This window comes from Gymnoscopelus microlampas, assembly GCF_963454915.1.
Source record: "Gymnoscopelus microlampas genome assembly, chromosome: 6".
Lineage (NCBI taxonomy): Eukaryota > Metazoa > Chordata > Actinopteri > Myctophiformes > Myctophidae > Gymnoscopelus > Gymnoscopelus microlampas.
The window spans coordinates 39,373,770-39,397,672 of NC_139943.1; the positions used below are offsets into that span (position 1 = coordinate 39,373,770).

The 23,903-nt window shown below is 41.1% G+C and overlaps 1 protein-coding gene across 1 annotated transcript; it reads left to right on the forward strand.

Moving 5' to 3' along the window:
• Positions 1-981: 981 nt before the first annotated feature.
• Positions 982-23,119, forward strand: LOC311047266 (uncharacterized protein). The gene is made up of 16 exons (XM_084059921.1): positions 982-1,168; positions 3,618-3,824; positions 3,978-4,046; positions 4,346-4,388; positions 7,514-7,659; positions 11,502-11,696; positions 13,313-13,399; positions 14,248-14,446; positions 14,610-14,833; positions 16,808-17,050; positions 18,106-18,351; positions 19,310-19,505; positions 20,100-20,305; positions 20,535-20,635; positions 21,036-21,207; positions 22,404-23,119. Exons 1-16 carry the CDS (start codon positions 994-996, stop codon positions 22,784-22,786), a joined length of 2,892 nt encoding a protein of 963 aa, XP_083916047.1. The 5' UTR covers positions 982-993; the 3' UTR covers positions 22,787-23,119.
• The last annotated feature ends 784 nt before the right edge of the window (positions 23,120-23,903 follow it).

Genomic DNA, 23,903 nt, shown 5'->3' on the forward strand with positions numbered 1-23,903 from the left:
TTTGGCCCACGCCCTCATTCATGTAGGCAGGCTGGCTGATTGTGATGATTGATCGATTGGAATGGTTTATTGATTGAATTTATCTGATCAATTAAAATGAAATTTTAAAAAACCCGTGCAGTCATACTGGCAGAATATGTAGCCTACACAAATTAAAATGAATTCAGTTCAGGGTCACGTAAAGCTCAGTTCATTTCCATTGTGTGGTCTTTATAATGTAGCCTACCTATTAGCCTACTTTACAATCTTGACATGGTGACTTGAAAAAATTAAATTGAACTATTTCAATTATAAACATAGTATGTTTATAAATTCCCTGCATGTTTCATTTAGACCTGTGGATGGCGCCCAAGACAATAATAGAATGGATGATCATCTGGCTCCAGCTGTGTCTTTCTTTCCACTGTTGACAAACTGGCCCTGGCATAATTAAGAAACATTCCTGGCAGCCTTATCATGTGTATCCTACATTTCATCAATTATGATGTAGGCCTAATCTTGAACCAACCTCCTTCCGCAGGCCCCACCATATGTCTCTCTCAAAAATCCTTGTGTTATAAAGTGATTATAAACTGTAACTTCTTATATAAGCCTAAGTACAAATAAAATGTTTTATTAAGAGGGAAAAATGAATCAGTAACTAATCAATCAGTCAGTCAGTCTGTCTGTCTGTCTGTCTGTCTGTCTGTCTGCCGCCTGCCTGCCTGCCTGCCTGCCTGCCTATTAATCTATCTATCTATCTATCTATCTATCTATCTATCTATCTATCTATCTATCTATCTATCTGTTATTAATACATGAGGATGGAACGGGTTTGTATTTTCTTTAGGTTACTCATTAAAATCTGACCGCAATTCAGTCTCTATTGTCCAGTCGCTCTTCAGCGAACTGGTCCAGCAAGTTTGATCTGGGTTGGTCTCAGCAGACAGGCTCCAGAGTCTATACCTGCTGCACGGACTGCGGGTACAGTCTATAGTCCTCCTCGGAATAACGATGAAGTTCTTCACTGCATGTATTTTTCTGTACTACGTCGGCTTCGTGCGAAGTAAACCTTCGTCTTCTTGTCCAAGTGGACAGTTTATGTTGAAGAGCCAGTGCGTCCTCTGTCATCCCACCTGCTCCGAGTGCAACGGACATGAGCTGTTTGAATGTACAACCTGTGGAGTGGGTAAGACTGAGCCTGCTTTTTACTCTGCACCCACATAAATAACATGGTCCATGTCAACAATCGATATAGGCAGTGGTAGAAAAAGTACTCACATTTTGTAAGTAAAAGTATCAATACTGCAATGTAGAAATACTCTTTTACAAGCAAAAGTCCGGAATTAAAAAAATACTTGAGTAAAAGTACAAAAGTATTGGTACGTTTTTTTTTTACATATTAAGTAGTCCTACCAACAGTAGAAAGTAGGCCAGGCCTCCTCATTATGCAGAATGTGCCATTTCACAAGTCTTCAAAAAATGTATAAAAATCTTTTGAAAATAGCAGATCTACAAACTCACAATGCATCTTGACACATTGTGAGCTTGTAGATTGGCTATTTTCAAATGGCCGAAATGTATAGGGCTGAAGTGGTTAATGTAGGTTTTGTAATAATAATCAAACAAAGTAACTAGTAACTAAAGTTTTCAAATAATAGTGGAGTAACAGATGTAGTGGAGTAGAAGTAAAAGTACAGAAAATTGGAAATACTCAAGTAAAGTAAAAATACCTCAAAATTGTACTTAAGTACAGTACTTGAGTAAATGTACTTAGTTACTTTCCACCACTGGATATAGGCTACTGACAAATGTCTTAACTTTATATCGTTTAAATGTAGAAAGGCATTGACCCAAATATGTAACCCATTATATCCGATAATTGTAAAAGCATGACTATGTGATTTTTTTTCCATATTTGTTTTCATCTCTCTTTTATACAGGCTACTATTGGTAAAGACTACCATGCCTTATTGATTTGATACATTTAAATGTTGCCTCTATACAGTATGTTGATGTTGTCCTTGGGAGATGCCATCAACAGCATCATGCAATGGAGTGCATAGCTTAGTATGAGCAGAGAGGGCCATTTTATCTAATTGAATTCCATGCAAATAGCCTGAGCAGTTGTTCTATCTTGAATTGTGGCTACACAGCTGCCAGGCTCAAACAAAGCCGTGTCACAAACCCATCAATCCAGTGGACGGAATGGTCTTTCCTCAAAGCAGTGCTATTTAATGGTTACCAAAGCAGAGTTGCTCAAAGGCTGAGGAATTAGGGGAGGAACATTCACCTCTGGTTTACCATTTACCACTGTTGAGCAACAGAGAATAAGACAACCAGAGTGTTGTTGTAGGCTATAGGCCTACTTGTGTTGGCTATTTGTTGGTATTTTTCCACAAAGAGTTTGACTTCTTTACGATTGGTTTGCAGACATGTTTGAAATGGAAATAGAAATAAAGGTGTTATAACTCTCCCTGAGTTTCCTCAGTGAAATCTGATCATGTCAGAATGGAGGCATTGTTAGGCAGAGGGAAAGAGAAAAACATCCCCCTGGGCTAAAGCTACTACTGTTGCAGTTCAATGGGCTCAACCTGAGAGTGTCCCTTCTCTCTAATGACAGCATATAGCATAAACCAGCTCCATTTACATTGTGAGCTTTTTGCCCACAAGTGCCATCACCGAAAATAGCAGATCTACAAGCTGTTCTCGGCGAGTGACACCGCTGTACGGCGGGGTATCAATTAAGCATAAGATGGAAGTCTCAGATGGAAGGTGGGGGACAGAGAGAGGCAGATATAGTCATAAAGCGCTCTCCTCCCCCGTCGGTCACACACATCTTCACTGCAGCTCTGAGCAGATGTGACAATATACTGTAACTCAGCTGCATTCCCAACAGCCTCAGGTGCTAGGGCTGGGGAAGTGGCAGGTGGCAGAGTATTAATCAGTAGGGCCGAGACAGACCTCTATCTCCAGCCCCTCAGCACTGATATCCTCTCATCTGCTGCTTCTCATCGCCCGTGTTTACATCGCTTTAAGTCACGGCATCATCAGTCAGGAAGTGATCTCACATTGAGATCTACTGTACACCTGCAGGTCATGTCAGTTCAATGTCAATCAAGGCGTTGAGATGTGTTTGCTTTGTTCCACTATTTTTAGATCAATACTATATACTATAATCTATTCATATATTAATGAGATGAGTGGACTGCCGCTGCATTATGCATGAATATAAATGTGTGCATTTCCAGTATTTGAGCTCTCAATTCATAATATCAGCTTGTAAATAAATATAATAAATAATATATTGCTGTTTTGATCTCTGTGTTTACAAGATGTGTCTCTTTTTGTTAATGAACACGTGGGAACAACGATTGCCACAGTATGTGTTGTGTACTGAACTTTGTCACAGTTGGCAGCTTGTCCTGACATCTATTCTCCATCCCCATGTGATTGTCGGGCCCACTTGGCTCTGCCCTGTCATGTATTATGAGGGGAGGAATTGATTCCCGTTCCCATAAGAGCCTGCATGTCTGGAAGAGGCATTTCCTGGCAGGGGCGCACTAATGGCATCTTTGTCAACATATGAAGTGGGAAGGATTCACGTTAACAAGTCTTACATGTCCTGCCCTCCCCAGATGAAGACGGACAGGAGCGTTATCTCCACCAAGGTCGCTGTCGGACACACTGCCCCCGGGGACTGTACCCTGACAGGGGTCGCTACGCCTGCCTGCCCTGCATAGCCAACTGTGAGCTCTGCACTGATGCCCACATTTGTGCCAAGTGCCGGGAACACTACAAGCTCCACAATGGCGTCTGCCAAACTGCCTACACCTGTAACTTAGGTACGTGTGGTTGGTCGTGACGTGAGAGAAGAAGCTTTGTTTTGGTTTCCTGCAATTTGAGAGGACTCTTTTGAGAACTGAAGGTTGCTGTGCTGGTTGGTTACATGTCCCATATCTGGAGGTTCCCTTTGTCTTGTCTTGTCTATGTTTCAGGGCAGGTTCAGGATCCTGACACAGGAGAATGCATTGACTGCGAGATGGGATGCAAAACGTGTTCCACAGGTGAGACACATGCTACTGATGCCCACTGTCACAATGCTGTACCTATGCGTTCCTGATAATTAATAATGACCGATAATGATTAATAATGGAGCGATGATGGGAAATACTGTAGAGCACAACATATGTTTCACATCACATTCATTCATGTAAATGGATTCTAGCACAAACATCTGATGAAATATACATTTATGTTGACACGTGCATCTATATCAATTCCTTGTGCATCTTGTAATTAAAGATTCGGACACACAAAATATATTTTTCATATGGAGTTACTATCACACTTTGTCTCCATACAGAAGACCCTGAGATCTGCAGCAGCTGTGTTGATGGTTACTTCCTGTGAGTCTATATGTTTTCTATCAGTCTATCAGTTTCTGTTTTCATTCTGTGGACTAATCTGGCCTTCAAAATTATCTGCTACAGCTTTAAATCTGAGGAATCACTGTAAGATCCCACAGGTTTCAATGAATCTTCATTGTCTATATTTGACACAAAATGAAGATTTTGTGGCATGACTTATTCATACATTTCCTACAAATTGCTAAGATTATGAATATTAGACATTATAAATGCTCTCCATGAATAATTGTCGTCCTATAATTGAGTTTCTTTTTAATCTTCTGCCATCTACACAGAATTTGTCATTGTCCTGCTAAATTAGGTAGCATAAGGTGTGCAAAGCAATACAGTCTCATAGACGTGCACCACAGAAATAGTTTTTTCCTTTCTATTTTTTTGTTTTGTTGCAGAAATTGTTTAGTTATTCATTACACCACCAGAGCATTTCTTGGCTCTGTTTACTCCACCCTATCACTTGGACCTAGCTTAGCACATGGGCTCTAGAACTAGAACAGACCTCCCATTATGTTCTTGTCCCCTGAGTTTGGGCCTCCTGGTATTGTGTGAATCAGGTTACCCACCACTCCGAGCCATGCACTGTTACATGAGCCTTAGTTTGAGCATACACATGCAGGCTGATTCATACAAAGGCACTTCACAGTGTGATTTTGTGTGTGTGTGTGTGTGTGTGTGTGTGTGTGTGTGTGTGTGTGTGTGTGTGTGTGTGTGTGTGTGTGTGTGTGTGTGTGTGTGTGTGTGTGTGTGTGTGGAATAACAGACAAAGACAGAACATTGCAGAAGAGAAAGCCTAAGCAGGATTGTGTAGCAGCATCTTTATTTCCTCTAGTTGCATGACCCACAATAACAGGGGGAGAGTCCACTATCCACTCACACATTTTATTGTGGTTACACCGATGCTGTTGACAGATACTCGGTCTTTGTCTGAACCCTTGCCATGATACTGTAACTTTGCATTCCGAAAGTGCGACAAAGTGTTTTTCTCCCCCATTACTTTCTTCCAATTGTGCAACTACCAAAAAAATAACCATAGCCTACATGGAGAGTCGTCATAAAATGAGCTGTAAAAACAGCATTGCTGTGACTATGTAGAGATGCTTAATCTACCTGACCCTCAGCACCATTCTGAACGTACTGCTGAAATGCCATTATTTTTTCTACTGATCGTCCCATTCCAGAAGGTCCGATAGGTGCTTCAGCCTATGGATTGCAAACATAGAAATTCAGCCCTGTGGACTGTCAAGCTGAAAGAGTACTATACTCATCAGCCCAGAAATACAGCTTTGTACAGTTGATCTTTCAGAATGGGGTTTCATTTTTGGCATTTATCTTCCTCTAAGCTAAGTGCACCAAAACCATACTCAGTACAATGTACCCGCCTGCTTTCAATCTAATTTGGTCCAAATTAGCCCTTCAGGCTTTTTTACTACATCACTACATGTATTTTCTACTGTCTCGCTACTTCAACTTAAAACACTGAATGCCCCTAAACCAAAGCTAAGCAGGAAACGATGCTCTCCTTGGTGAATGTATGGGCCAATCTAATATTTGCTGAGCGTTTCTTAAATGAATATGCTGTTTCCGGGCCAGAGACCACTGCTGGTCTGCACACAGTAAAATCCTAGTGTCCCTTCATCCATTTGTAACTCTTGACGGCGTACAAATGTAACCAAATGGACACTTATGGTTCCATTTGGTTGCATTTGCACGCCGTCAGAGTTAAATTAAAACACAGGATTTGACTGTGCTGCTGCTATTGTGAGTGTGATGACTGATGCAGTATGCCACTCCCAGCTGTTCCTCCTCAAACAAACTAGTGCATCTCAGTACGGATACCACGGCAACACAGCAGGAAGGGTAGCACCATGCCTATCTGTGGTCAGCTATACTCTCACATAGGAGGGCATCGGGAAGCGTAGCAGCAGATTGTTGTCAAAGTTATTGCAAGTGATTGCTGCTACATTTGTATCATGTAGAGTGCTATGTCATCTTCAAACTACCATTTATGTGTGACATCCTTGTAACTCAATCCCGTAGATGCTTATGGCTGAGAGCAGTCCCCCATATCGGAGGGTCAATTAAGCCCTAGGACAGACAGGACAGGTTAATGGCAGGAAAGTACCCCCTCAGCCTACAGGCTGAAAATAAAACAGCAATTCATTCTCTGCCTTGAGACAAGAAAAGAAGCATGATAGGCTTGAACAAAATCAGCTTGTATTATACTTTTGTCATGCTTATTGATTGGTGGTGTAGACTGTTTGACTGTGGAATGTATTGAAGTCAACAATGCAGCTACAGGTGCGGTGCAGATTGCCACAGTGCATGCAGGGATTGCATGTTACTGTACATGTGGTGTGTGTCGTCACTTCTCTGGTATCAATTCCTCTAACTTCAGAATCCTTCATCTGGGAAGAAAAAAATCTGCCCATAGCGACATTGCTCCTCTTTTGCTGTGAAGCTTTACCTGACATGTGGTATTCAGTCATACTAGACTTCAGGTCTTTGATCTCTCAATAGATTTGCTCTGAATGCTTAACTTAAAAAAGTAGCAGTTTTTTTGCTGAAGCGAATGGCAACTGCAGGGTAGCAAAGCGCAAAACCACTTTTGGTCAGTCATCTTTTTCAGTAAAGGGATACACTTGTGGAATGCCCTACCAACTGAAATAAAAAAACAAACTGGTCTTAAAATATTTTATGAAAAGGTAAAATACTGAAAATCAAACCAAAGCTGCGAACACTAATATGTTATGCACGTTTTAAAATGTTAAAGTCATTGCTTTTATGACTATAATTTGTGAATGTTATTACTTTTCTACTTGTTTGGATACGTTTTTAACTAGGTAGATAGAAAGGCCTAACCAGGGAAAGGGGTCGCAAATTAGCCAACGGTTTAATGTTTTTATAACTTGATACATTGTTTTTTTGCATTGTCCCTGTCAAATAAACATAAATAAAATATACCTATTGTAGATCATTTTGAATTTGGATTGGATTGAATTGACATAGGCCAAGTCTAATACAAGACTCTTTGTTCAGTAATCATGACATTTCAGTTGGGTGCTTATAATAGACATGTATTTGACATTTGTTTTAAAATCTCATCATAGATTCAGGCAACAGTGTCGCAGGCACTGTCCTCAGAGCACGTACGAGGACCGGGGCAGGGCCATGTGTTTGACTTGCCCAGGACCATGCACTGACTGCAGGAGCAACACACTCTGTCTGGCGTGCCAGAATGGACACTTCCTCAATGGTACTAAACATGTTACGAAGGAGAGAACGCATCATTCTTTCCCTTTACACTGTACTGATGTAAATCTGTTGGGATTAACCCATTAAGACCTGAGGTCGACTCTACAAATGCATTCTAAATCAGTAGTTCTCACACTTTAAAGATTTTTTTAAAATGTTCAAAAATAGCAGATGTGCAAGCTCGCAGCGTGGCATGAAGAGCTTGTATATCTGTTATTTTTGAATAGCCCTAGCCAACGCTAAAATAACAGATGCTTTTCCGGTTTTAATGGGTTAAACCCTACTTAGCTTTAGGTCAAATGGTGAAAATAGCCGATCTACAAGCTCAACATTTGCCTAAGTTTGCCGAATGTTCACCTGTTTTTGCAGAATGTCCGACATGCCCACACAGGCCCAACATTGCACAGAATAGGGATGCTAATAGACTTCATGTGGTTAAATATTAGTGAAGTCAAGTCACATTTCATACATATGAAAACTCAATGTACTTCACATTCATGTATACAAATACATACAAACTTCGTTAAAAAGTGCACACTTCTGTGCCAGTCAGGAATTATCAGTCAGGAGGCAATATATGAAAATAGGTTTTGGGGAGCAAAGGGTGGAGGTGGCGACTTTAAACAAAACATTAGATGGCCTTCCTTGTAGCACCAGTCTACTCTCCCATCAAATGTAGTAAATCATCGTTTATCTGCAGTCTGTGTACACATTGTTTCGTAAACTCTTAAATCATTGTGCATGTAAGGGTAATCAATCATTCTCGTTAAAGATGAATCCTGGCTGGCACTGGTACCCCTCATTTGCATTGCAAATCACTCCCATGTCAGCATGAGATATGTAAATATATGATGTATGCAAACAAGAGCTGAGGTTGACTCTGGGGTGGACGTGACAGTGTTATCACTTGCTGAGGGGAAAGTACACCTTTAAATCATATAGCAACCCCTTAAATTACGAAGATTTGCTCATTTATGTATTAATTTTGTGAAGAAAATCCACAGAAAACTGCAGGTTCACCAACATTTAGATCTGCTTCTCATCTAATAAACCTTTGATTCAGATAATGTCTTAATATGGACCTGTGTGTATGGACCGGTGTGTGGTCCATATTAAATATCTATCAGTCATCAGTATTGCTCATTAGAGTGCACTGTTATGACCCATCAGAGGTCCCTCTGACCCCTAAGTGTCAACAAATTGATTGTATGTGGTAACGGTTACACATGTGGCTGTATGGAGTATATTAAGGGGGGATAAGCTTGTTTCCCTGCTCTTGAGCCAAGGCTAGCTCAAGGTCCATTTTCAAATGATTTGGGTCATTGCTTCATGGCTGGGCAACTGGATGGAATGTGGAGAGAGAGAAGGTCAGTTAGAGGAGAAACACTTTAGAGAGGGTATTAAAACCATCTCACAGTATGTTATAGAGATAGAGAAGCAAGGAATCTTTTATAATAATATATATTGCCCCCCTCCCCATTCCAAAATGTGTTCTTTTTTTACAAGGCCAAATTCCTTGTATGTGCAAACGTAACCACTTAAACCCTATTTACTTTAGTTGACCAGCGTCCCCCAGAGCTCTTTACTAGGTCCGCTAGTAGAGAAAAGAGAGGAATTCAATTATTGTCTCAAGGTGAAGGTGCAGGGCTCAACAATATCACGAGAAGAAGACAGTCAGCCAGCACTCAATACATGTCCTTTTCACCTTTTCACATTTTATTTACCTCACCCAGGCAGAGCAACACGTACAATTCAACTTAATAGTTATTCGTTGTGTCAAGACAATAGGAAGTGAGGTTTAAGTAGTATATGATCCAAATGAATACAGGTGCAAACTGTCATCACTTTGGAAGCTAACAATGACAACTCTATTAATTACAAGTTACTTGGAAAGGATAATTACTATGTGAATTCAAATTCAACTAGAAAAAGTGCTCCTCGGAGCACAAGTCTCCGCCAGCAGACTTGTGTTGGGAATGTTGGGAATGTTCTAATTCTTATGTTCTAATCTAATTCTTACAAAAACTAGAACATGTTACTGTGTCAAAGTAACATGACACAGGTGTCCTATCCGTCTGTATACTGTAACTGTCCTATCCGTCCTGTCTGTATAAGTGTCCTGTCTGTATAAGTGTCCTATCCGTCCTGTCTGTATAAGTGTCCTATCCGTCCTGTATATGTAAGTGTCCTATCCGTCCTGTCTGTGTAAGTGTCCTGTCTGTGTAAGTGTCCTGTCTGTATAAGTGTCCTGTCTGTATAAGTGTCCTATCCGTCCTGTCTGTATAAGTGTCCTATCTGTCCTGTCTGTGTAAGTGTCCTATCCAATTGTTACAGTATCCGCCATTTCGTGATTATTCCTGTCTTACCTCACTTTGAAAGAGGCTAAGACTCTTTCAAAGTGACACATGTATTTATAGGCCGCTATACGTCACTAGCCAATCAGATCACACTATTTCACCGTATTGTCACGTGTCACGTGAGGCTTGACCAATGTTAGCTTGACATGTGGAAAGTGAAAACAATGTCTCCTGGCGGAGACAACTAGAAAAAGTGCTCCTCGGAGCACAAGTCTCCGCCAGCAGACTTGGGAATGTTGGGAATGTTCTACTTCTTATGTTCTAATTCTTACAAAAAATAGAACATGTTACTGTGTCATAGTAACATGACACAAGTGTCCTATCCGTCTGTATAACTGTCCTATCCGTCCTGTCTGTATAAGTGTCCTATCCGTCCTGTCTGTATAAGTGTCCTATCCGTCCTGTCTGTATAAGTGTCCTATCCGTCCTGTCTGTATAAGTGTCCTATCCGTCCTGTCTATGTAAGTGTCCTATGTAAGTGTCCTATCTGTCCTGTCTGTGTAAGTGTCCTATCCAATTGTTACAGTATCCGCCATTTCTCAGCCATTTCGTGATTATTCCTGTCTTACCTCACTTTGAAAGAGGCTAAGACTCTTTCAAAGTGACACATGTATTTATAGGCCGCTATACGTCACTAGCCAATCAGATCACACTATTTCACCGTATTGTCACGTGTCACGTGAGGCTTGACCAATGTTAGCTTGACATGTGGAAAGTGAAAACAATGTCTCCTGGCGGAGACAATGAAGAGAAAAACATTTACAATCTGTACAGTGAGTCAACTATATCTATACATGAATCAAAGACACATGGACAGAGGGCTAGGTAGAACCTAAGGTGCCTGAAAGGCTAGCAGTATTCAACTGACTCACAAAATTCACAAATATTATGCACATGTAGCCTACAAAAAGCCAATACAACATACAATATTAGCAAAATACTAATAGTAATTGATGTCCCAATGTGGACATGTTTGTTATATTAATTTGAAAAATTAAGCCAATATGGCTTAATAATAGCTCCTCATTACGACCCTTGGGGTGCTCAGTTTGTAGTGTGTGGATCCAAGAGGCCTCCCTCTGAAGCAGCAATCTGTCCCTGTATAGCCCGCTAGTATTACACCAAATCTCTTCACCAAAAATGGCACATCTATTAAGCCCACAACGCATCACGTTGCGACGGGTTGTGAGCTTGTAGATCTGCTATTTCTGACAAATGTTCGCCCCAGAATAGGGACACTAGGTTTCATGTGGTTAACTTTAAGCACCACTAAAGTGATCCTGATTCTGAGGCTACATCAGAACCATCAGTGTGAGCATGTGCCTCATGGAAACCTTTTGTGCAAAAAAATCATGAACATCACAATCCACTATCCAGGGATACTAATAATTCAAATACAGAAATAATATTAGTCATAATAATAATAATAATACTATTACAGAATTGTTCTCATCGCATATTCCTCTTTGCTGCTCTGTGTTGTCAGGTGGTGAGTGTGTGAAACAGTGTCCCCTGCAAACCTTCAGTGATTCCACTGGGCGGCGCTGTCAGGCCTGTCACAGCTCTTGCCAGACATGCCATGGACCACGCTCAACAGACTGTGATCTATGCCAGGGCGGGGATATCCCTCTCCATGGACAGTGCCCTCTGGTCAACTGTGCACAGAGCCAGTACTTTGATGGTGAGGGAACACTCTGTGATAATCAGTGGTGTAAATTCTGCATAATGAGTAGCCTACTTTCTACTTTTGGTACTTTAAGTACATTTTGATACCAATACTTTTGTACTTTTAGTCAAGAAAATTTGGAATACCGGACTTCTACTTGTAGAATTCCGGACTTCTACTTGTACCAGAGTATCTCTACATTGCAGTATTGATACTTTTACTTAAGTAAGAAATGTGAGTACTTTTTCCACCACTGGTGATAAGGGTATAGTAATGTCTCTCTCTCTCTCTCTCTCTCTCTCTCTCTCTCTCTCTCTCTCTCTCTCTCTCTCTCTCTCTCTCTCTCTCTCTCTCTCTCTCTCTCTCTCTCTCTCTCTCTCTCTCTCTCTCTCTCTCTCTCTCTCTCTCTCTCTCTCTCTCTCTCTCTCTCTCTCTCTCTCTCTCTCTCTCTCTCTCTCTCTCTCTCTCTCTCTCTCTCTCTTTCTCTCTCTCTCTCTCCCCCTCCTCATCTGTCACTTCCTCTCTGTTACAGAGGGCATCTCCTTTGGTATAGAAAGGTTTTCAGTCCATTGTGATGCGTGTCAGCTGGAAGCAAAGCTAATGAAGTGTGAGAATTGACTATTCAGTGACAGCAGAGCCAGAGATAATGATGTAACAATAGGGCCATTTAAGTTCACTTTAGACAAATAGTTGTGAAAACACTGCTCAGGGGAGGGAAGGGGTCTAGAGGTTTGAAACATTGCCCCATGACCAAAAGGTTGCAAGTCGAATCCCCAGTCCAATAAAGTGTCCATCAGCGGACATGTGTCTTTTAGGAAGATGCTGGCCCCTACCTGTTCAATGTCCTTATAAATAACAGTTGGAGACTTGAGGTAAATGACTGAAATTAAACAGCTCCCAGTGTGTACGAACCCAAGGCCTTATTTCACTAACACATCCTGGGGGTGGCAGGGTAGCCAATTGGTTTGAGAGCCACTTTCTCACCAGAAGGTCACGGGTTCAATTCCTGTAATAGCTATCGTGTCAGCTCTGTCAGCAGTCATGTATCCTTTCAAAATGTCCTTGAGCTAATCACTGAGGTCAGTGGGGTTGTGATCGCGCTGAGACCTTGCCCAAATTCGGAGTCATACGTAGGATACATCACATAGACGACTGACGTCATACATTAAGTCCGAGTTCCACGTTGGAGTTCCTATGTGGATCCTGAGATCCACATCATTTAATAATTAATGACAAAATATGAAAAAATATGAAAACATTGATTAAGGATGCTGGATGACTGCATGTCACTTAAAGATAAATCAAACATCGTACCCCAGGTCCTTGATTGTGTCAGTTGATAGCATGGTGTTTTATACAGTAGTGGGTTGGATCAGAGATTATTTAGAAACATGAAAAACAGATGTGTTGTTAAAAGACAGTGGCTTTGTGTTGTTAAGTTTCCCATTAACACCATGGATCAATAGTCTACAATGCTTTGTACTCTGAATCCTTCACCCTAAGCTGATTATGCTGTCCTCTACAGGAGACATTAGCACTAGCAGTTGCTTGTTCTTAATTTCTTTTTTCAAGTTCAGTGTTTTGTTGGCATGTAAAATCGGATACTTATTTGTCCTCTGATCTTATTTCAGGAGCCTCTCGTGGCTGTCAATCATGCGATGTATCCTGTAAGACATGCTTTGGTCCCCAAGCACTGGATTGCTCCTCATGTTTCACAGGTACAATTAATTACTGATGTTCTGCCTGAAAAAAGGTTTCAAGATAGATTTTGTTTAGGGAGTTTGAGGTCTCAGGGAATAAATCAGAAAGTTATTTTCATCGTGGGAATCGCTTTTTCTGTCTATGTCCTCATCATTTTACCCTTTCTTGTACTCCGGCCAGTCAGAACACAGCTCATATTTTTTTTATTGAAATGGTTTGACTACTAGTAATAGACCATCACTGAGAAAAATAGTATAAAGTGAGATGTACAACAATATACAGTACAGTACAGCATTACAGCATGTTTTTATTTTAATTTTAATAATAGCCTATAAATACAATAAAGTGTAGTATGTGTATATTTATTAGAATATAGTAGTAGCCTAATTATTATTATTGTTTTTGTTGTAAATAATATATGTAGTATATCGTCGCTGTCCAGCAGAAACTTTGTACTCTCCATATTTCAACTTGAGAGATAGAGTGGTCAAATAGCTGTGAGCGTCTGTGTTTTGGTATGGTTCAGTCAGTCAATCAGTCTACTACACATGATTGGAAAGACAGTAAGGCTTTAGCTGAATAAATAATTACACAGTGGTCATGCACTATCATTGATCAGATCTGCCTGTAGCTTTTGTATTCCATTTGTAATGCAATGCCTAAACACAACAAATAAAATGGTATGCCTGAATTTAGGTCTGCGTGATCGTCGTGGAATGAGTTAAGGTTATGAAATTGTAGCTGCAGATGCCACTACTTTTTGTTTATGTTTATTGTCTTTATTCACTTACTGCATGCGTGTGTTCATGTGTGTGTGTGTGTGTGTGTGTGTGTGTGTGTGTTTGTTTGTGTGCCTTTGGAACAGGATATTTCTTGGACCAGGACAGCTCATGTGTAAAGCATTGTCCTCATGGCTCTTTTGCCAACCCTTCGACTCAGCTGTGTGAGGACTGTTCGCCTAACTGTGAGGCCTGTGCAGACAGCAGTGATACCTGTATTAGCTGTTCCAAAGGCAGCTATAAACTCTTTCTACACCAGGGGCGGTGCTGGTCCAACTGCCCAGAGTAAGCTCTATAGAAATGGGACTAAATCCGTGCAGAAAAAATAACTATGAAATGTATTATTTCTTATTTAATTATTTTCTGCATTTGCACAATTACTGTTTTCCATCGTCTGTCCAATTCCTACTTTTCTATGTCATCAATTGACCTGCAATTGTACTTACAGAGGTTTCTTTGAGACGGCGGAAGGGTCATGTGAAGCCTGTGACAGCTCCTGCCAGACTTGCGATGGGACTAAGACCCAGTGTCTGTCCTGTCCTGACGGACACTACCTAGAGAATGGTCTCTGTCGACTCAATTGTTCCGTGCGGTCCTACCCCGGAGACGACGGCACCTGTAGACGCTGTCCTCCCCACTGTGATGTCTGCTCGGATGACAGGACCTGCTTCAGTGAGATCCCCTACAGAAAAACATACTTTACATGTTTCGAAAAGCACCCGTACAAAATGGTCATGTATGGGAGGAAATAGCCTTTCAATTGGCAAAATATATCAAAACATTATTATTTGTAATTAGAAGTGTTTAATGTTTCTTGTTTTAAAGAAACTATGTGAAAGATATATATATATGTATATTTTAACTGAATGGCTAATGAGCAACATTCCACATCTTACACCCTATATACCTCATACAAGGATAATGGTTTAAAACGCTTAATAATACTATTACCAATGTTTGTTTTGCCTGTGTAAACACTATCGCATAGGAAACCAAACTCCCACCATTCAAACAAAGAGGGCTGCGCCCCTGCCAAAGGAAATACTAGGCTTCTGGCCTACAGGCAGGGCTACTGTGCTACACCTGCTTCTGTTTAGGGGTGCAGTTAATCAAACTATTATAAAAAAAGAATTGATAATCGAATCAATTCCCATTTTGGGCAAGTCATTATAGGTGAAAAGTTAAGGTTTAGTAAAAAAAAACAGCTAACGCGTTGTGAGCTTGTAGATTGACAAATTTTTACTACTATAGGTTCGGGCCCCTACGCCTATGTTGCATTGCCGATCCGAACGATATGCCCATATATGGAGATCTCTGTATCTGTCAGTCCTTGTCCCTTTCATGCCCATATACAGTATGGAGATCCCTGATGTCTTCAGTATACGGGCATGCCCCCTTTTGTGCCCATATATGGAGCTAGCTGATTTGTTTGCGCCTGATTTCATGAGACGCATTGACTTTAGACAACACATATTTTGGATAAGCTGCATTGGGAACTCCTTATAAGGTTATGGACGAGTCATAGTGACATGAGCGTGACAACGTGGTCCGCCGGCCCACTGGCCAGCAGTGTTGTGCCTGAACACGTTCAATGAACGATCGTTCACAAACTCGTTCGTGTTTTGGGCGAACATGAACTGAACGTACTGTATTCCCGCTGGATGAACGTTATTGTGAACGTGTTCATTCTGGAGTTTGTGAACGGCGCTCTTTCACAAATGCAAAATATAAGGTGCTTACCTGCTTTCCCCAAATGTTAACTAGGTGTCCGGAGTATTTGTGCAATGTATTTTCAATAAAGAAGTGTTTTAATCCCGTCTGTGGCCGAACGCCATTTTCCCCCCCTCGTTTACTTCCTGTTTACATTGAGTGTAATTCCGGCTTTCACCGGATGCGCCCCGTCACTACCACCCATTGGGAACTTCCGACAGAATCGGCCACAGACAGGATTAAAACACTTAATTGAAAAATATGGACTAATACATTGCACAAATACTCTGGACACCTAGTTAACAAATGGGGCAAGCGGGTAAGCACCTTATATTTCACATTTGTACATGTTTGGAGAAATACGGGCTTTGCTGGTGACATTCCATGGCAAACTGGGGGAGTGGTCGCTAAGACTCTCGTAGATATAAAAATGTTAAAATCGATAAAATACATCTATGATAGTCTTGATCTAAGGCTAACGGCGAAGATGAATCTGACGCATAGTTTCAGTGTTAAAACTGATAAAATAATTGCTCTCTGTGGTTCTATATGGGCTAGCAATAATTTTGACAAATCATAGCTCGCAGCAATGTATTGAAAAAAATAAGAACTATAAACTAGTTCATTTTTGGAACCATGAACTTTAGTTCTAATGTTTTAATTATGAACTATGAACTGAACTAGTTCATTTTAAAATTTGTGAACTGAACTTTGAACTAGTTCATGTAGAAAGTGAACTTTCCTAACACTGCTGGCCAGTCGTCCCTTAAGCCAATTTTAATATAGGATTTTTCATGACACAATTGTGCAACTAACTGAACTAAGTATACAATAAGTAGTTAATCGATTCATTGATATATACAAAACAATACTAATAATACTTGCAGTTGCAGCCCTACCTCTGTTAACTAGCCATTGGCCCCGTCACTGTTTCAGAGTGCAGTTTCCTCTACCTGATCCTGAACGGTGTGTGCAAGGCCAGCTGTCCCATGGGCTACTATGAGGATATGGAGGAGGGTCGTTGTGGTGAATGTCACAGCACCTGTAGCAGCTGCTCAGGCCCTCAGCCAGATGACTGTGAGACCTGCGTTGAGCTGACCCCCAAGCTGTATGAAGGCGTGTGCGCCAAGGACTGCCCCATGGGGACCTACTATGAGACCTCGGCTAAGGAATGCCAAGGTGAGACTCATTCAGTGGTGAAAAAAGTACTCACATTTTTTACTTAAGTAAAAGTATCAATACTGCAATATAGAAATACTCTGTTACAAAAGTATTGGCATCAAAATGTATTTATACTGTAGTACCAAACGTAAAAGTACTTATTATGCAGAATGTCCCATTTCAAGTTTTCAAATGTATAAAAATCTTTTGAAATTAGCAGATCTACAAGCTCACAATACGTTGCATCGCGACGCATTGTAAGCTTGTAGATTGGCTATTCTCAAATGGCCGAAATGTATATAGGGCTGAAGTGGTTAATTTATGTTTTGCAATAATAATCAAAATCTACAAAGTAACCAGTAACTAAAGTTTTCACAATTGTAGTGGAGTAAAAGAACAGTATTTGCCTCTGAGATGTAGTGGAGTAAAAGTAAAAGTACTGAAAATTGTATTGAGTAAATGTATTTAGTTACTTTACACCACTGGACTCATTGTATTTAGCTTTGATTTGATTGAAGGTGGAACGTTCTTACTGTATGGAAAGGGGTACAGTATGTGTAGTCGTTCTGATATCAGGTGTGTCTGTGCAGTACGTGCTGTACTGTGAGGCTCTGTGAGGGGTCGTGTGTGTCTTCACCTGTGTCAGCAAAACCAGTTACAGTACATTTATTGTACTTGACACATCAGAATTTATACAGAACAGGAAATGCTAAAGCAAGCACAAACGATTTGTTGGGGATGTGGAAATGCAAAGATAACTTCTTCAGTTACAATAACTGTAACAATGATCGTTACTACGGTAACTGGAATTACAAAAGGTACCATGTCATTTACTGTAAATGTATTCTATAACTGCATGTTCAGTGATAGGATTACTATCTGAATTGAATTTTATACAATGCCATGTTATTTAATTTACACTTTAATTGCTTGTTCAGTGATAAATTGATTGATAACACAGGTAAACATCGTACGTAGTCACCCTTGCGTGCGGTAAAGTGACACCACCCTTTTACTGTTCACCGTTTTGCAACACATAGATGACGCAGTGTGAATTATTTGATTACACACAGAATGCCACCAGACCTGTGCCAGCTGCTCAGGGCCAGATGCCAACCAGTGCACCCAGTGTGAGAGGGGACTGGTGCTGGACCCAAACACAATGTTGTGTGGAGTGACAGGTGACACAGACTGCCCACCAAGGACCTACCTGCACGATGACCAGTTCACCTGCTTAGACTGCCACCATCACTGTCATTACTGCGGAGGGCCGGGGCACAACCAATGCGAGGCCTGTGTTATGCCAAAGTACCTCCACAGTAAGCACTCACTAATGTTCAACTCAGTGTATCTCAAACGTTATCATACGGATCCCCAAATTGATGTATTTGGCCGCTTACCCCCATTTGAAAGGTTTTGTGGCACCTAGGCTCCAAAGTAGCCTGTCGCAGGGTTGAGTCCCGATCCCGACGGCCTTTGCTGTGTGTCACTCCCCATCTCTTTCCCCATTTTCCTGTCAACTTACTATCCTATCAATAAAGGCATAAAAAGCCCAAAAATAAATCTTTGGGGAAAAAATATATTTATTTTGTGACAGAGACACCCATAAGAGAAGATCTGTCCATTTGTTTTTGAAAATAGCAGATCTACAAACTTAAGTGTTTGAACTGTTCCTCATTTTGCTAGGGACCTCCTGGAATCCCCTAAAGGACTCCTGGGGACCCCCGGACTCCACTTTGAGAAGCAGTGGTTTAACTGACAGAGGCTCCCATGTCGTCACTGTCAGGCGGAAACCTTGTAGCCTATGTTCAAAACCAGAAATGTACAAAAGAGAATGTGTCGCAATGGATCCAAATGTAGTTTTAGTAACAAGCTTTTATTAGCTTTCAAAGTTTTTCCAAAAAGTGAAAACATCAGAACTTCAAGCTTGTCGCCTTGTGATACGTTTTGAGCTTGTAGGTGGGCTATATTTGCTACTTTTGGATGATATTGTCACACGAGAAATAATAAAATAGGGTATTACATTTATGGAAGAACATAAAAACTGACTGAGACGAGAATAATGGTAATCAGTTCAGCCCTCTTTCAAATGTTGGATATTATTGATCTCGACATTCTGGTGTGTGTGTCTGTGGTGTGTGTGTGTGTGTGTGTGTGTGTGTGTGTGTGTGTGTGTGTGTGTGTGTGTGTGTGTGCGTGTGCGTGTGCGTGTGCGTGTGCGTGTGCGCGTGCGCGTGCGTGCGTGCGTGCGTGTGTGCGTGCGTGTGTGCTCTACAGACAGTACCTGTGTGAATGAGTGTCCACCAGGCACATACAGCTCCAAACAGGATGCTGATGGAACAGAGCTGGGGTTCTGTTTACCGTGCGACCACGTGTGCTCTACCTGTACCGGGGCTTCACCCAAAGACTGCCTGACCTGTTCCCCAGGATACCTCCAGCTCCTCCACCTATGTGTCAGCCATTGTCCCACAGGGTAAGAGCTTCGAAGCACTGGCTTTTGGAAACTACGATATACTGTAGGGCTGGTTGATACGACTTCAAATCAATATCACGATTATCTCAAACGTTTTCCTCGATCACGATTATTCATTTATTTTTTTAATAGCGAAAATAGCAGATCTAAAAGCTCACAAAACTCCACAATAGTGCGCCACAATACTACACCACAAGTACACCACAATAGCACAATGAAGTATAATACAGGGTTAAGTGGTTAATTGATTTAGTCGATTTTACAAAATCTATTAGAATTTTTGTGAGGATTTGTTGATATATAAGAATAGAAAATAAAGAAAGAATGTTCTTGGTTATTCGATTAACCTACATGAGCAAGATTAAGTAGGTTATTGGTTAAAAAAAATGTAAATTTAATTGCTGGTTAATTGCCCAACCCTATTGCTATTGTTTTACTGTGATGAAACTTCCTCTCCACCCTGTGTCCACTCATGTCAAAGCTGATTATCAAGGCAGTTTCTTTTGGGCAAACTGCCCACTCTGTACAGTAACTTTACTTTCAGCTCATTTATTTTCAATCATTTGGATGTTCTTTTTTTTTTTGCCCTGTCAGGTACTACCGGGAGGGCTCCCGCTGTGAGAAATGCGACGGTTCCTGTGAAATGTGTACTGGTCCGGGACCCGAGTCCTGCCGGGCCTGCCGCCCTCCTCTGCTGGAGCTGCAGGGCACCAGGCTGTGTGTGGAGCACTGTCCAACCCGCTTCTATCAGCTCAACCATCTCTGCAAACAGTGCCACACCAGCTGCCAGACCTGCACAGGTAAACCGCTGGTTTACTGATTTACTACCTCTTACAGATCTGATTCCATAAAACGACTTATTACTTCAGTGAATCATGCAGTTCATAATACAGGTATTGTTCTGCCTTTGACTGAACAGGACGTCCAGAGCTTCACAGACCTTATCTTACCCTTGTCGGCACGCTGCTTCTTAGACATATAATAGTTTTTCAGATAACCAGGCGTGTCTATGTATATGTATGTTTGCAGACGCCGCGCCTCAGAGCTGTGTGACATGCGACTGGGGCAGCACGCTACGCGACAACGTCTGCTATCCGCACTGTAAGGAAGGGTCGTACTTCTCTGACGAGGTGAGCTCTGAGTCAGCCGAACGCTGCCGAACGCTACAAAGAGTATGAGGTTCACCGCAAATGTCACTTAATGTCACTCATTTAGAATGTCTACGAGGGACGTGCGTGTTGTGTGCTGAATACATAAATTGTGCCCTGTTTGACTCCGGTTGGAGATCTGAGTTGCATATTCCCTAAAAATACCGTTTATGAAAAGCACTTTATTTTCTCAATAAATAAATGCACTACTATAGTAACAGAAATTGGTAACCTGTAGTTGTCATATTCATGGATTCCTGGATGGCTGGAGTCCTCCATGACATTAATATGTACATATCACACATACTGCATGTTTCTTTGCTATCTTGTCAGTGCAGTCCAGTGTCCTTTACATTATGCTTTGAAACGCATGCCGTTGCAGGAGAGCTGTGAGCCATGTGACAGCTCCTGTCGGCACTGTAGTGGCCCCAGGCCTGACCAGTGTTTGTCTTGCCCCCGTGACTTTGCCCTCCATGCTGTGGAGAACCGCTGTGCCCGCTGCTGCCAGACTGGAGGGAATGACACAGAGTGCTGTGTGTGCGATACCCGCTCAGGTAAGGTTCCTGCAGCCCTTGAGCGTCGTAGGGTCATTGAGATAATACCATCCCCTAAAACAGGAGTGGGCAACTTTGATGATGGAGAGGGCCACTATATTTCCACTCTCACTCCAGAGGGCCACATTGCATATACTGTACAGAAACCTCTTATCTCTGTATTTATATATAACTTTTTTTCGTAATTAATGCCCTACTTCGTCATTCTATGTCACACAAAAGTAGCAGAAATAGCCAATCTACAAGCCCAAAACACATTGCAGTGCGATACGTTGAACTTGTAGATCTGCTATTTTTGCTATTTACGGGGCCAGAGCTCAGGCACTGAGCTGGGCTCCGTTTTAAGATTGGCATTATTTTTCTTCTCCTTCTTCTTCTTCTTCTTCTTCTTCTTCTTCTTCTTCTTCTTCTTCTTCTTCTTCTTCTTCTTCTTCTGCCACTTTTTGCAGTTCTGGCTGAACCGTGCTGTCGCTTTTTACGAAACTCGGCAACATATGGTAGATGGTCATGAAAAACTATCAAGAAATAATTCTCACAATCTTTCGTCAAAAGGTGGCGCTATAGCACTCAATTGAAAATGCCAACTTTGAACAGGTACAACTCATGCCCTGTTTGACCTACAGCCATGAAACTTCGATACACATATGCGTCTCCTCGTGCTGAACAACTTTCACACTCTGACTTTTGACCTTTGACCTTTAGATCTCCCACCATTTTCAATTATATGAAAAACAGTCATTGGCTCTTAAAAGCTTCATTCTTTCACTTATGGAAAATCCGCTACTAATGTTTTGCCGAGGTCCAAAGTTCATGTGTAAAACGTTTTGTGCAGATTGCTCAAAAATCCCAGGAGGAGATTTTTTTTTGTGCTATTTTTTAATTGGAATCCTGAAAAGTAACATTTTTATTTAATTTAATTTAGTTATACTTATGTTAACTTTATGAACTTAAATACAAATACATTGGACATAAAAAAGACAATAACATTTTAAAACTAGTCATTAAGCTACTAAAATAGACTGAAGTAATTTAAATGGGTCATGTTTGCATGTTTGGAATTGTAACAGCTGAAATCAATAATATATCAGTACTCCGATATTAACCTGCGGGCCGCATTAAGTGAAGGCGGGGGCCGCATGTGGCCCCCGGGTTGCCAGTTGCCCATGTATGCCCTAAAATCTTCTTTTTCTTTCTAGCTCTTTGCGTGGAGGCTCCCCAGCCCAAGTCTGGAGGAGACCAGGCAACTGACTTATCCTTTGCACCCGGAGTAGTCAAGCACACTTCAGCCGCTCTGCCCGCTGCTCTGCTGCTGGCGCTGGGGTTGGCTCTGGCTGTGTTTGCTTTGGTCCAGGCCCGTGCCAGGAAGAGGCTATGCTGGAGCCAGAGCTATGAGAGACTGAGTGGGAGTGCAAGCAGCACTATGCCCCATGGCGTGCCGGATCCAGACAGTGGGGACGAGGCAGACGTCGTGTACACTAGCAAGGGTGGATCAGTGTATCGACGCTACAGCTTTATCCATGAGCCGGACGCAGACGCTGACCAGGACGTGGACGAGAGCACGTACCTCAACCGATCCTAGTGACATACAGTATCTCCATCCATTAGCACTTACAGTAGCTGATAACGGTATTGTGGGTGTTCGAAATTGAATTTTGGGGAAGAAATCTAGTTATGTTTTCATATGTAATGTATTAGAACCAAACAATGTTTTTTTTTTTTTCTTACTTTATGTGAGATTCATTTTTGATACATTTTATGTTTTGTAATATAAAGTGCTTCCACTTGTGCATTGTACCTTACTAGATGTGGTGTTTGGGAGTTACATTAAGTGATTGTGTATAAGGACTGAATTCTGTATCATTTATTGTAAATAGAAAATATAACTGAAATAAAATGTTCTTTTTCAATTCCATGCCCTCAGTGGACAGTATATCACTTACCTTCTAAACGGTTGCAGATAACGAAAACAAGTGGTTTCCGAATAAATATTTTCAGTGATTTTATGACAAGCAACATGATTGTACATGTAAATGAGCATTGACATAAGCTTAAGGTCCACACCTGAATATAATTATGCCATAAGATTAAACAATGGGCACATTTTAAATAGCTGTTATAACACCTGTGTCCATATTCTAGGCAAGGCAAGTTTATTTTGAATGGCACAGTTCAACAAGGCAATTCAAATTTACATAAAACATTAAGCAAACACATTTTAAAAGACATTGCACTGTTTGTAATGGTGGAATAAGTTGCAATATCCCAATATAAAATACTCTGTTACATGTAACAGAAACAAAAGTAATGGCATCAAAATAGTTACAGTACCAAAGTTAAAGTACTCAATTTCTTTCTATATGTCCAACTTTTTCAAATATAGCTGATCTACAATCTCACAATGTGCTGCGATGCAACACATTGTGAGCTTGTAGATAGTCTCTATTTTTGAATATTAAAACTATAAAATAGTTATAACCACTGAGTTAGATTATGTAGAGAAGGTGTTGAGGTATAGTGTGCAGTGCAGTGTGTGCATAGACAAAGTGTGCTCATGAGCCATAGGAAGTACAGAAACGTCTTAGTTGTGCAACTATCATTTCATGTACGTATTATATAACATAATAATAATACATAATACATAATTATTGTTGTACTGCCAAACAGCCTGGCATAATTAATAAAGTTACAATACAGCC